Genomic DNA, 12,964 nt, shown 5'->3' on the forward strand with positions numbered 1-12,964 from the left:
GGGGTAATACCCACGGAGCTTCCCAGGCTACTAATATCAGCCCCCAGCTGAATACCTAGCCTTTACTAGCTATTAGAATGGGGGACCCCCCCAAAAAATGACGTGGGGTCCCCCCTATTTTAATATGTTTATGAGTGAGTTTTCCTGCTATATACCTGCATGTCATAAGAATTTAAATTAAAAAAGGACCATGTTAAATTCAAATCTGTTTTTTTTTAATTTTTACCGGTGTTTGGTATGCGTTGGAAAAGGGGTAGTCTTATACGGTGAATATATCCTAAACTCTATATTTTAACAGGAAAGTAGGGGGGTCGTCTTATACACCAGGTCGTCTTATACGCCGGAATATACGGTACCTCCTTCATCCTTGTAATGCTGAGGGAAATTATCAGATTTGCTAATGACATGTATTTGAGGAAAGACTTAGAATTTCATCTTCTGTAATTTTTGGGGGTTTTAACAAAAGTGATAGGTCCTCTTTTAATTTTAAGTTGCACAAATAATTTTCTAATCATTCTCTGTAAATACATTTCATTGAGCAAAAGCGCTTGTGACTCAGAGCAGAACACATCTTCCTTTCATGCTGTGCTAAGGGACCGTCCATACAAGAAGCTTGTACTCAGTCATTGTCATGACTTATAACATCTAGGTTTGTTCCATTTCCTTTTTCCATTTTGCAGGTGGTCATGTAGTCCCTGTATCGGAGATTGTTTCTGTTGGCGAAGCCGAGATTGATGAGAAATACTACCAAGGCATGCAGTGGAAACACATGTGCAAACCTCATGCATTTACAGGTAGACATATGTTCTGAGAATCAGAAAGATTCACAGACTAGATATAATGTGCTGGATGTGTATGATTATAATTGATCGCTCTTTATTGACCAAAAGTTACTAGTGTGTGCAGGAGCAAGGTTGTTAAAGGGATGCTCTACCTGATCATTGTAAAATATATAGTCTTATATAGAGGAAGGAAAACCAGAGCTTACTGGATGGCTTCTGTAAATATTTTTTGCCATATTGATGTTGCCTTACAATGGATTGGTGTAATGAGAAATGACAATTGTATATTCTCTAATCCCTATTTTATATATTCATAGGTTGGATGCTTTTTTTTTTGTCTGTCATTTCCCTAATATATCTTATCAGAATTACTTCCTTGTCTGGGACTACACCCAGAATTTTGTGCAAAACAGTTTCCAAAGAAGTTTCTTTTTGACAGTGATAGTCATGACTCTTTCTACGGAAAATTACTGTCAATCTAACAAGCCACATCTATGGAACATGCCATGGGATCTCCCATCTTTCCAGAGCAGGCTAGTCTGTTGCTTTCTGCTGGGGATGACCTCCTGTTTTTTGCCACTTGACCATAGTGGCATAGCTGTTGTGGTCAGATGATTAGAATGGCGTGTTATCATAGGGATTTAATAAACACCTAATTTTAATGGCTTCATAGTATAAGCAAAAAAACAATTGAAGGAACCTAAACATGCAGTTTTATATTTAAAGATTTTTTTTCCCGCTACTATTTGACCCTTTTTCATATGTCCTCACTCTTATTAGCAATCACTTTTCTAATAAACTTTCATTACTTGTGCTCTTCGGTGAGCGCATCTTGGGGTGGGTCCCCTAATCCTCGCTCAGACATCCTGTTAATCATTTAATGGCAGCTTCGACCCCATCACGAGCAGAGTGATTTGCTCTTTTCATTCCGTGACAACTCTGTGCCTAGATGAGGGGCGGATGAGAAGTAACAGACAGGAAGTTGTTTGCATGTCAACAAAAGATTATTTAACCTCACAGAGATGCGTTCCTAGAAGAAGCACAAGTAATGAAAGTATGTTCATAACTATAGGTCTTTAAGGTTGAAGGTAGACTTGCTCTATCAAGTTCAGTCTATAGCCTAACAAGTAGATCCAGACTACGGCAAAAACCCCATGGAGCGGACCCTAATAGCCCCATATTAGGGGAGAAATTCCTTCCCGATTCCACATACGGCAATCAGACAGGATCAATGTCCCATCACAGAATCTAGTGCCCATAACCTGTAATATTATATTTTAAAAGGCAACCATCTATGCCTGTTTTGTAGTATATTAACCCTTACAACATCACATGGCAGAGAGCTCCATAGTCTCACTGCTCTTACAGTAAAGACTGCGACTGTGTCTGTGATAATGATTGAACCTTGAGAAGCTCTGGAGAGGAACAAAAGCACAAACAAAATAGGGCAATACCTAAAGGTGTTGTGTGCAGGCAGAACACCTATAAAGGCATGGAAAGCAGCTGCTGCTGCTCCGCGTTTGGAGGAAAGGGTTCTTCCAGATGTATAATGCTAAAAAATGGAAGCTGGCAGATTTAGGAGGGCTGCGCTGCTTGAAAGAGCCTTGGGATTCCAAAACGGTCTTTATTAATACCAACACGTTTCTGCGCTGGACCGGCGCCTTTCTCAAGGTATACAAATCAAGTGATGGTTAAACTTTCTTTCCTCTTGACATAGAGGATGCCCCCTTGTCCCCGTCACACGCCTAAGTGTAAATATATCATTAGAAAGATCTCTGCAATGTCCCTTCATATATTTGTACATTTTAATAAGATCGTCCGTGAGCCTTCTTTTTTCTAAACTGAATAACCCAAACTTTGATAACCTGTCTTGCTATTGCAGTCCACCCATTCCCTTAATACCCTTAGTCGCTTGTTATTGCACCTGCTCTAGTTTGGATTTATTTGTATATTGGAAAAATATTAAGATTTGAGACTCCTCAGTGGTTGATAATGGCTAACTGTAAAGATGGTAATAGATTGCAAGCTTTTGAGGCTACTCGGGCCTCTTCATCAGGCTAGCATAGCCCAATATCTGAAGAGTCACATATTTATACACATTAGGACACAGAAATAATGCAATAGAAGAGACAGGTAATGTTAAGCAGAGCAATTACTGTGGGAGAAAGATAAACAGTTCTGGCTTTAAATATTGGATTGGTTCATAGATAAGGACTGTTATGTGATGACCCGAAAGCTCTGAGTACCCCATTCCTTAGTTGATGTAGAATGACATAAATCCATGCGACACATTCATTCCTGCTCTGAAGGTGTCAAAGGTCCTCATCCGTTTATATTCCCACACCTTTCTGTCTCTCTGAGATTTGAAGTTACCTTTTAATACCAAAATATTTAGATTTGAGAGTCCTCAGTGGTTGATACCTTTTAATGGCTAATTGAAAAAGTGGTAACAGATTGCAAGCTTTCGAGACTACTCTGGTCTCTTCATCAGGCTAGCATAACCCAAAATCTGAAGAGTCACATATTTATACACAATGGGGCACAGAAATAATGCAATAGATGAGACAGGTGATGAAAAGCAGAACTATTACTATGGGAGAGAGAAACATTTCTGGCTGTAAATATTTTAGCAGTTATTTTTCTATTTACTGGCTAACACTGGACAAAAAAAATGATTTAATATAATAGATATAGCAGGAATGAATGTGTCTCATCAAGAGAATGCCAAGAGTGTGCAAAGCAGTCATCAAAGCAAAAGGTGGCTACTTTGAAGAACCTAGAATATAAGACATATTTTCAGTTGTTTCACACTTTTTTGTTAAGTATATAATTCCACATGTGTTAATTCATAGTTTTGATGCCTTCAGTGTGAATGTACAATTTTCATAGTCATGAAAATACAAAAAAAAAAATCTTGAAATGAGAAGGTGTGTCCAAACTTTTGGTCTGTACCGTATATATTTCTTTGTATATTGGAAAAGGGATTTTTATGAAGACTTTAAACATTTGAATGGAGTCAATTACTAGTGCAAAAACCCTTTTAAGACCCCTTGAAAGTTGTTCAGGAAATCCATTTACGTTTCTTGTCACATGCAAACTTTTCTCAATAACTCCTTAGGGTATTAGGGTATAGTTCCACTCTCCCTCATGCTTCGACCTTATCCTCCTTTTGGTCCTAAATATCATCTTCCAAATGTGATATGTGAAGGCCATTATGTGGGCAAGGTAGTTTAGTATATGTTACGCTGATAAATCATTTGATTCACCTTTACTCCCTAGTGCACTATGTGCAGAGAATGAAGAAGCACCGCTGGCGGTGTAAAGCGGTGACGTTCTGGTGCAGTGATGAACTTCTGTGTTGCCACTGGTTACAAGCAGTTAATGATGTACTTGAACAACAGAGTAAGTTCTTTTTCGTTTTCCGAGACTATCAAAATCTGACTTGAATCTGAATATGTGCATGCTTTTCAACATCTTCAGCAGTAAGCCATCAACCTTGAATTTCAAAGATCCTATTGACAGTGCTCATTCTAGAAAAAGACACATTGTGTAGAAACTTATACTAATGCCAGGTTTAATAAATGTCAGAGATATGTTAAGAAAAATGTACAATGACTGTGTAAAGTCGTTAAGTTTAAAGAATACTTTACATTTCTATTATACAGAAAGATAATGTCATTGAAAACAAGGGTACTTCTGCCTAAGAGCAGTTTTGCAGATTACCCGCAACATTCTGTCCCCCGTCCTCCATCTATTGCTGCTCCATCACTCTTATTTGGCATCTTAGGATTTGGGAATGCCGAAAGAGGCAAAAAATGTAAATAAAGTATGATACATACGAGCGTTTCTTCTGTAGAAACATACAGTGGACAGAGCAATGTTTTCATGGCCAGTTCTCACCTTGCTGTCAGATTTTCAAAGAATGTTTTATTTTCTCTCAATAGCGTGGAGACCAAAGCATTTACTTGTCTATGTAAACCCATATGGTGGGAAGAAGAAAGGAAAGCAAATATATGACAAAAAAGTAGCTCCTTTGTTCAGCCTTGCCTCCATATCTACTGAAGTTATAGGTAAGAAAAAAAAAAATCTGTCTTCTAATGTTGTGATGATCTTTTGCATGGAAGAGTGCTATGTATTACGAAACAAAGTGGCTTTCTGGGATTACCTTTTTTTTTTTTTTTAATTAGCTTGCCAAAGCATCCATAATAACTTATTTTCCCCCTAATTTAAATCTTTTAGAAGTTCTGATGCTCTCACGAGATTGTCTATTGGCTTTCTATAATTTTAGTGTTGGGTATCCTGGTTTCTGCTTCCTTCCCCTGGGTTCGCTGCCTTGTGTTTTGCTCCACGTTGAGCTTTGCAGTTGCCCCGTGTGGATCAGTGACATCATCTCCCTAGACCTATTTGAGGCAAATTAAGACACACATCTGTGTCTTGAGATCGAGACTCTAGACCTCTGTTAGGTGTGCTCCACCATTTGTTCTTTTTGTGGTGGTGTGATTGCATTCATCCCTGCTGGGTACCACTTCAACCATCCTGCTCATTCCTGTGTATGCCAAGTCCTCGCTGCTTGCGTGCCTTCCTTCTTGCTGCATCAACGCCCATGGTCCATGGGCCACCCAGACATAATGCTCAGAGTATCTATCTCACCTGGTGAGCCTAACATTTGGGCAGCACAATGGCTCAGTGGTTAGTACTGTTGCTAATGTCCACTTCTGCAAGGAGTTTGTATGTTCTCCCCTTATTTGCGTGGGTTTCCTCCGGAGACTCTGGTTTACTATCACACTTCAAAGAGCTACTGATAGGGAATCTAGATTGTGAGCCCAATGGGGACATTGATGATGATGTCTATGAAGCCTTGTGGGACATGTTGGCACAATATTAGCAAGTATAATAAATATTGTACATTGAGTTCTCCATATCCAACTTGTGGTCTGTCCTGGCCTGATTCCACCCATGACCTATGTATGATATGGTCATGAGTGGACCCTAGTGCTGCATGTCCACAGTACTTGCATGGCAAATTCTTATTGCAAAAACATTGCTTTTACCTTGCCTGATTTATGGTTTACAACTCGGATGGCTTTTAGAAGACTGTTGTGTTTCCCTATGGGTTTAATGTCCAAGGGTCTTCATGTTTTGAATTCACTGTGTATAATACTCAGGTAAAATATATTTATAAGTAAGAGATTTTTTTTTTTTATTCATCATAGACCGTAAAGTGCAAAAAATGCTTCCTCACAGCCCACACTCCTGGGACAGACTTCATCCAGTGATCTGTCTGATGAGATGCTTGCTCATAGATGTGGAAATATGATAGTCTAACATTTGTCAGTTGTGCACAGTCATATGCCTGAGCCGAAATACTAATCCCTGTGATGTAAATGCTGATATGCCAGCTGACTGCAGTAGCAATGACAAATGATTAACTGTTTGCATGGATGTTTTCATTGGAAACCAGCCTTGTGTTTAATTTCGAGCATACATTCAGATGCTTAAAGGGGTTTTCCCAGCATTTATTTTCAGGAGCGCGCTTCTCTCCTGTCTCCTGGTTTTCTTCCAGGGGGCGTGTGCTTCTGATATTTTTTAAACAATTTGGACCAGCAGCATGGTTTGTGCCACTAGCTCGAACAACTCGCTCTCCAATGCTGCAAACAGGTAGCGTGGCCTCAGCAGTATTGGAATAGCACAAGCATGTTGAACCTAACCTGATGAAGCAATCTAGCCCCCTTCAGAGCAACTCCACAGCAAAAATCTTGCAAGTGCTGCGTTACTTGACTAGGAGACCTGCCACCAATGATAGAGCAAAGGTGGCCGGTAACCTAGGCAGCAAGCATTACACACATCTCTGTTCTAAAAAGGAATCTGTCACCACATTTGATATCTCTAAACTATTAATATTGACATACAGGTTAGAGACTGCTGAGGACTGCGATCCCTGTCTGCCTCATATCAGATGCCTTGTTGTGGATTAATCATCTTTTATCACTTTATGTAAATGACCACTTCCAGGCTCTAGGGCAGATGTTGCCTGGAAAATAACATACTGTTCTCAGAATGTGTAAGCTGCAAGGAGTAGGAATAAAACATAACCTTTAATAGGTAGTTTACAAAAGGTAAAGCCTGGTCATGGCCATAGTAGTACCACTACAAACGTGACAAGGACATAGTATAATACAAATGTGCACTAAAATGATAAAACCACCTCTGCTATCACACCTTCCAACATAATCCTCTCAGTTGGTAAATTGTTTGTAAATATAATCATCAACGAAATTGTGTACAGTATGGATGACTTTATAGTGAATGAAACGGTTTCACCCAAATTATGAAGTGGTTTCTATTGTTATTTTAAAGGTTCCTTGTGAATGATCCCAAAGGGGGTCCAGATACCCACCATCTTGGTGCAGTATCTATGGGTGTAGAGAAACTCCCAATGTGTAGAAAAAAAAAAAACTCCTTACACGTTTCTTCATAAATGATTCATCAAGGGAGTGAAATGCTGTCTCATCCAAGGCAGCATGGACCAAATATATTGCACATAGCCATAGTCTGCTGCATCCCATATGACCCCTTTATATAGTATTGAGCCTATGCCAAGAAGAGAGAACCTCCTGGTGCCAAATGTTTTTAATACTTCATTTCTGGACACCAGGTGTGCATGCAGTCGTATTATCTAGGCAGATAACATATCTAGCAGGCACCCTACAGGTCGTGGAACACACATGGGACGCAAAGACATCACTTATGGAAATAGGGCCAGCCCGGACTGTATCCCTAGAACTCACAGACGTCACTTCCAGGTGGCGGTATCGTCATGGAACGCATCCTTGAAATGCTCTGACATCACCTCCCGGGCGCTGGTATAAGTGTGGACAGCATCTATGGAGCGCATTGACGTCTGACGTCCGGCTTCTTAACATCACTAAGGGATGCCATTTGGCCTATAGAATGCATAAATAGAACGCATATCACCAGAAAGGGCAAGGGATAAAGATTTATTACTACATTTAACAACAGCGCCAAAGAAATTAGATCCATCTTGAAAAAAATATTGGTTGATCCTTAAAATGGGTTAAGAAATTGGCAAATTCATTGCCACATACCCTCAGATTACTTCAGAAAGGGTAGATCATTGAATGGCAGACTTGTTCACAGTTACTATACATCCCCTTCAGGGTCTACTACTTGGCAGTCCTCTGATGTAACTGGCTGTTAGATTTGGTGAATTTGCAATATTTGGTCCATGCTGCCTTGGATGAAACAGTTTTTCTACACTTTGGGAGGTTGCTGCTTACACTCTTTGCTGAGTGCTTACACATGCCTGGAAGAGAACTCTGCCTCCATAGCTTATTTTACATGAAGGGAGAGAGTTCCAAGTGTGATGGCCGCTCTCGGCTCTCCTGATCTCACTGAAGAGCTGTGTGTGATTTATACCTGACACATCTGCAGGTTCCTCTCAGCTTCCATCTCACAGGCAGACGAGGTTGTAATATTGATACAATACAGCTGAGCTCAGAGAGTTGCAAAAATGTGTTTGCAAGAAGTCAAAGTTCATTTCTCCTGTTCTGTGTTAGTTACTTGTCTCACACTGGTAACTCTCCCTTCATGTAAAGCAAGCTCTCGAGGCGGAGTTATCTTCTAGGCAACGTCCTCCGCATAACCTGGAAGAGGTCATTTACATATAAGAAAAACATGGTTCTCTCTGGAATAAGATCACATATATCAAAGTATAATTTTATTCAGCTTCCTATGACCTGCGTGCCCATATAGACGGCTTAGGAGGGTTGATCCTATGGACAGATACCCTTTAAACACAACCCTTTAAGAAATGGGGAAGAAATGCAAAAATTCCATTGGCTTTTTATTGTTTTAATTTCTTTAATTGAATCCTGAAAAAAAATCTTTAAACAGTGAAGTTGTCATTACAGTAAGTTGACTTTGGGCATCTTGATATGCTAGAATCACAGCCTTGTAACATGGACCTGTACTTACCAAGGACTGTCTGCAGAACGGTATGTGATCAGATCATGATGGCGCTGACACATGTTCGTTAAATGTATATCTGCTCCAGACTAGATGCCATCCATCACCAACAGCAGCAGTATTACCTGTTGATGAGTTATGGCAGCAAGGGGTCAAGCAGTTTCAATGGGTGTATATGTAACTTAAACTTCTACGGTCTCACTGTACCACTAAATGGGAACTTTTTATTTCCCTTAAAAACTCTCTTCTCAAATATTGATTCATGGAACATTTTACTCTGTTGGCAATTGCTTTTATTAAAAAAAAGGGACTGTAAATGAATGACACTCCTACTGTAAAAAATATTTTTACATCTCTAATATTGGGAACGTGTAATAGTAAATGCTTAGTTCTGCGTGCTCTCATTTGTATTATATTCCTCCGAGTTGTTGAGGTTTATGAACTTGTAATATTATGTTTTTGTTTTTTTTCGCCTTGAGGTTATTTTTTGTGAACACATAGCTGTCTTTTATGGCAGGGAATGTTCCGCATAGTAATAGTGTACGTCTCTAGGCATTGGTGGAGGCTCATTGCTCGTCTGCTAATCATTAGTGATGTTACTATTGGAAGGTGATGACGGAATGCCATTCACAGCTCAGGCGCATTCTGTAGTTGTCACCATTAATGATACAGTGTCAGATAAATTGCAGATTGCTGTTTTATTTTTATCTTTATAATTGCAGCAACTTCCTAGAAATCTGGAACTGTGGTAATTATCAGCTTTGTCAGTATTCCCATATTTCATCTGTTTTCTTTCAGTTCACTTTAATTTAAAGGGATTTTTTTTGTTCCCTCTGCCTTCTCTGCTGGCACCAGGGAGTTCAGAGTAATTACCATAGCTGCATTAATTGAGAGAATTTATAATTTGTCTTTCAGGTCACTGCTACTTGGTTTATTTACTTAAAATCTACATGTAGTGCAGATATATTTGACTTGATTATATTGCTTAGTTCTTGATTAGAATTCTTGTATTGAAGTCAGCACGTACATTATCAAATCATGTGGTGAAAATTAATACATAAGGGTCTATTTTCAGAATGTAAACAGCCTTGGAATTAACTAATCCTCACACGGTTCAATAGAGATGAGCAGTTAAATTCACCGGACTCCGGTCCACCTTCCAGGTCAGTGTTACCCGGCTGCTAGACGGGAGGTCCACAAATCTCATACCTGCCGGCATCCCCTGCTCTACTTTTTATTAGCCAGTGCTCCCACCAGCCTGGACAAGTCAAATGCCACGCCGGAAATGGCTGCAGGTAAGATATTCGCGGGCCTCCCATCTAGCAGCCGGGTAACACTGACCTGGATGCTGGACCAGAGTCCCACAAATCAATCCGATCATCTCTAGTTGTCAGGTATTATGTTTTTCTTCTTTTTTTAATCTAGTAAATACATTTACTTCTTTTAAAATTAGTATGTGCCTGTTATGGGGGACTTCATATTTGAAAGAAATGCTGACTTAAAACTACATTTTGAATCATGGGTCTGTGGCTTCTATTATAAATTGAAGCTGCAGCACTGATGTGAACAGATTTAAAGTGCTTTCGCTCTTTTTGCCCCTCATTTTTCAAGGGTAGACATTTCTGAAATCTCCTTCACATGCTGCTTATTTTTTCCTTGCAGATTTGAACCATCAGGGTTTTTTTTTTTTTTAAATCTGCAGCATGTCAATTCTTTCAATGTATTTGCAGCATTTTTCACCCATTCAAGTGAATGGGCTAAAAACTGCAAGTACCATGAGGACACATTTAAAAATGTGTCAAAAACAAGCGTATTTTCCACAGCGGTTTTCCTGCCAAAATTCTGTTTTTTGGTGGAAAAAAAATCTGCTGTAAATACTCATGTGCACATAACCTTACAGCTTTAATTACACGTAATCTTGCCTTGACTTTTGACATTGGTACCATAAATTATGGTGAAAATGAATGTAATAATGATTTATAATATATTTACAGTGGCCCAGTCACAAGTTAAAAAAGAAACCAGTTTTTGCTGTTTTTATTCCCTCTGCTATCTTGGGTATACAGCTTTTTAATTTTTTTTTTAAATTTGCCATATGGTTCTAGAGATATGGACCTTTATATTTAGTACTAAGTTCTATGGTCATTACCCAGGGGGGGCATGGCTCACTGGATTCTCTGAAGGCAATGCCTCATTGGTAACGGCTATAAAAACTAGCACTAAATAAACAGGCCTTGATCTCTGAAACTGTATAGCAGATTTTGGAAAAAATGGGTTACTAAGGAGAGCAGCAGGAATAACGGAAGAACAAAAATTGGCCCCTTTTAGCCTGCCAACAGGTACTCTTTAATATTTAGATATTTGGTAGATGACTAGAAATAGAATATAAGAATAAGTCTGGCCAGTTTTAGACAAAGTGGGGTCCTGGGTAAAAGTTTAAAGTGATGCACTAAATGCTGACATATTGGACCATCACTGTCAAACATTTAGGTTACATTTACGTGGGCTGAGATCAGACTGTCAAACAACCATGATCGACAATATTGAAGTCATTGGTCACTTGTTTACTGGCCTCTTTACACAGGTTGACAAAGATTGATGGGCACATAATGATCACTAGTAGATCAGTCTGGCCCAATACAGTATCATGTTATCTGCAGCACATCCTGCAGTTTACACTGAGCGACGTGCTGCTGAGAACAATGATGTTTGTGCCGCCATGAACAGTCACATCACATGATGAATGAGCAGCATTTTGCTTGCTTGTTGGGTGATTGCCAACAATGGATGTGACACAAACACTGTTACATACACACATACATACATATGTATTCAGAGCACATGCATAAATGTATACACAGAACACATGTATGCACAGAGCATATACATACAGAACCATGCATGCACAGAGCACATACATATATACATGTGCTATATGTATAGCCATGAATATACACAGCACCATCATACAGACACATGCATACAAAGAGCACATACCTATAGATACATATGTACCTACCAGGAACCTATACATTCTGATATCTTCACTAATATATACCACCAGAAGCCCATACATTCTAGGCTCAACAACACACATAGAAACACATACACACAGATGGATACAAAAGACAGATAGACACACAATAGAGGACTTACCACCAGTCTGTCGCTTCTTCAGTTCTTCCGACTCCCGCAAAGTACAGGACCTGTGGCGACCAAAAACCCTGAGGCAGTCTCCACATTGAAAGCTACACTGATAATGCCATTATCAGTGTAGCTCCTGCTTTACACCTTTTGGGGCTCCAATAGACTGAGGGATATGGGCAATTGCCCAGTCTGCCTCCACCCCTAATGCTGGCCCTGGATATAAGGGAGATAATCCTCTCGCTTCCACATAAACATGTGAGAGGTCCTTCTGACTTGGGGATCTTTGGCCATTTGCAGGTTTTGTTCATTTGGTGTCCATCAGAACAGGACACTCACCTCAAGAGTCAAAAATGAGAAGCGCTAAATTAATTCTTGAAATTGCAAGTGGCCTAATATGAAAGCTAATTGTTCTGTACTTCTGAAACATTCTTATTATTGTTTAGTTACAGACGTGAAAAAATAAAACCCTTCACACACCTGGGTATGATAAGACAGGACAGAGACCTTAGACCACCCTAGAACTAGATTAAACTACTCAGCTGAACTGAATATACTGTGTTAAGGAATAATTATTCCATTCTTAAATGTAGACCGTTTAAATCTAGATCGAGCATGCAGAAGATGAGCAAATTTATCAGTGGCTCACGCTGTGTGATAGATTTGACACATCTTCATTACATCACATCTTGGTTGGACATCTTTACCCCAGTATTTTGCGCCAAAATATTTGTTGCTACCATTAATAAAGCAGGGGCATTGTAAGAATCCTCTTAGGGGATCTCTAGAATATTCAGAAGTGTCTAAAATGTATAGTAAATGTGGTGGAAAGCCTGTATTCTTGTTAAAGTGTAACTCAGCCGCAAACCTTGAAGTAAGTTAATAGCTAGTACAGGTCACCACTGCCTGTGGATTTAAGCTTTTACCCAACTTTAAGCATCACTTTTAGGTAATGTCAAGAATTACATAGCTGTGATAGTGACTGTTGAATTACAGCATAGATAAATGTCATTTCTTTTAGATTCCTCATTGCTTTGAACTTTTTACTTTTA

The 12,964-nt window shown here is 39.4% G+C and overlaps 1 protein-coding gene across 2 annotated transcripts in view; it reads left to right on the top strand.

Moving 5' to 3' along the window:
* The window catches only part of CERK (ceramide kinase), a 101,845-nt gene that overhangs the window by 48,927 nt on the left and 39,954 nt on the right, over positions 1-12,964 (top strand). For both annotated transcript variants that reach the window (XM_073652140.1, XM_073652141.1), the window contains exons 3-5: positions 681-794; positions 4,062-4,184; positions 4,727-4,852. In XM_073652140.1, the coding sequence (XP_073508241.1) occupies positions 681-794; positions 4,062-4,184; positions 4,727-4,852 (363 nt within the window). The remainder of the gene's footprint in view (positions 1-680; positions 795-4,061; positions 4,185-4,726; positions 4,853-12,964) is intronic.

This window comes from Phyllobates terribilis, unplaced genomic scaffold (assembly GCF_046119375.1).
Source record: "Phyllobates terribilis strain yellow unplaced genomic scaffold, ASM4611937v1 Scaffold_11__3_contigs__length_659146591, whole genome shotgun sequence".
Taxonomy (NCBI): Eukaryota; Metazoa; Chordata; class Amphibia; order Anura; family Dendrobatidae; genus Phyllobates; species Phyllobates terribilis.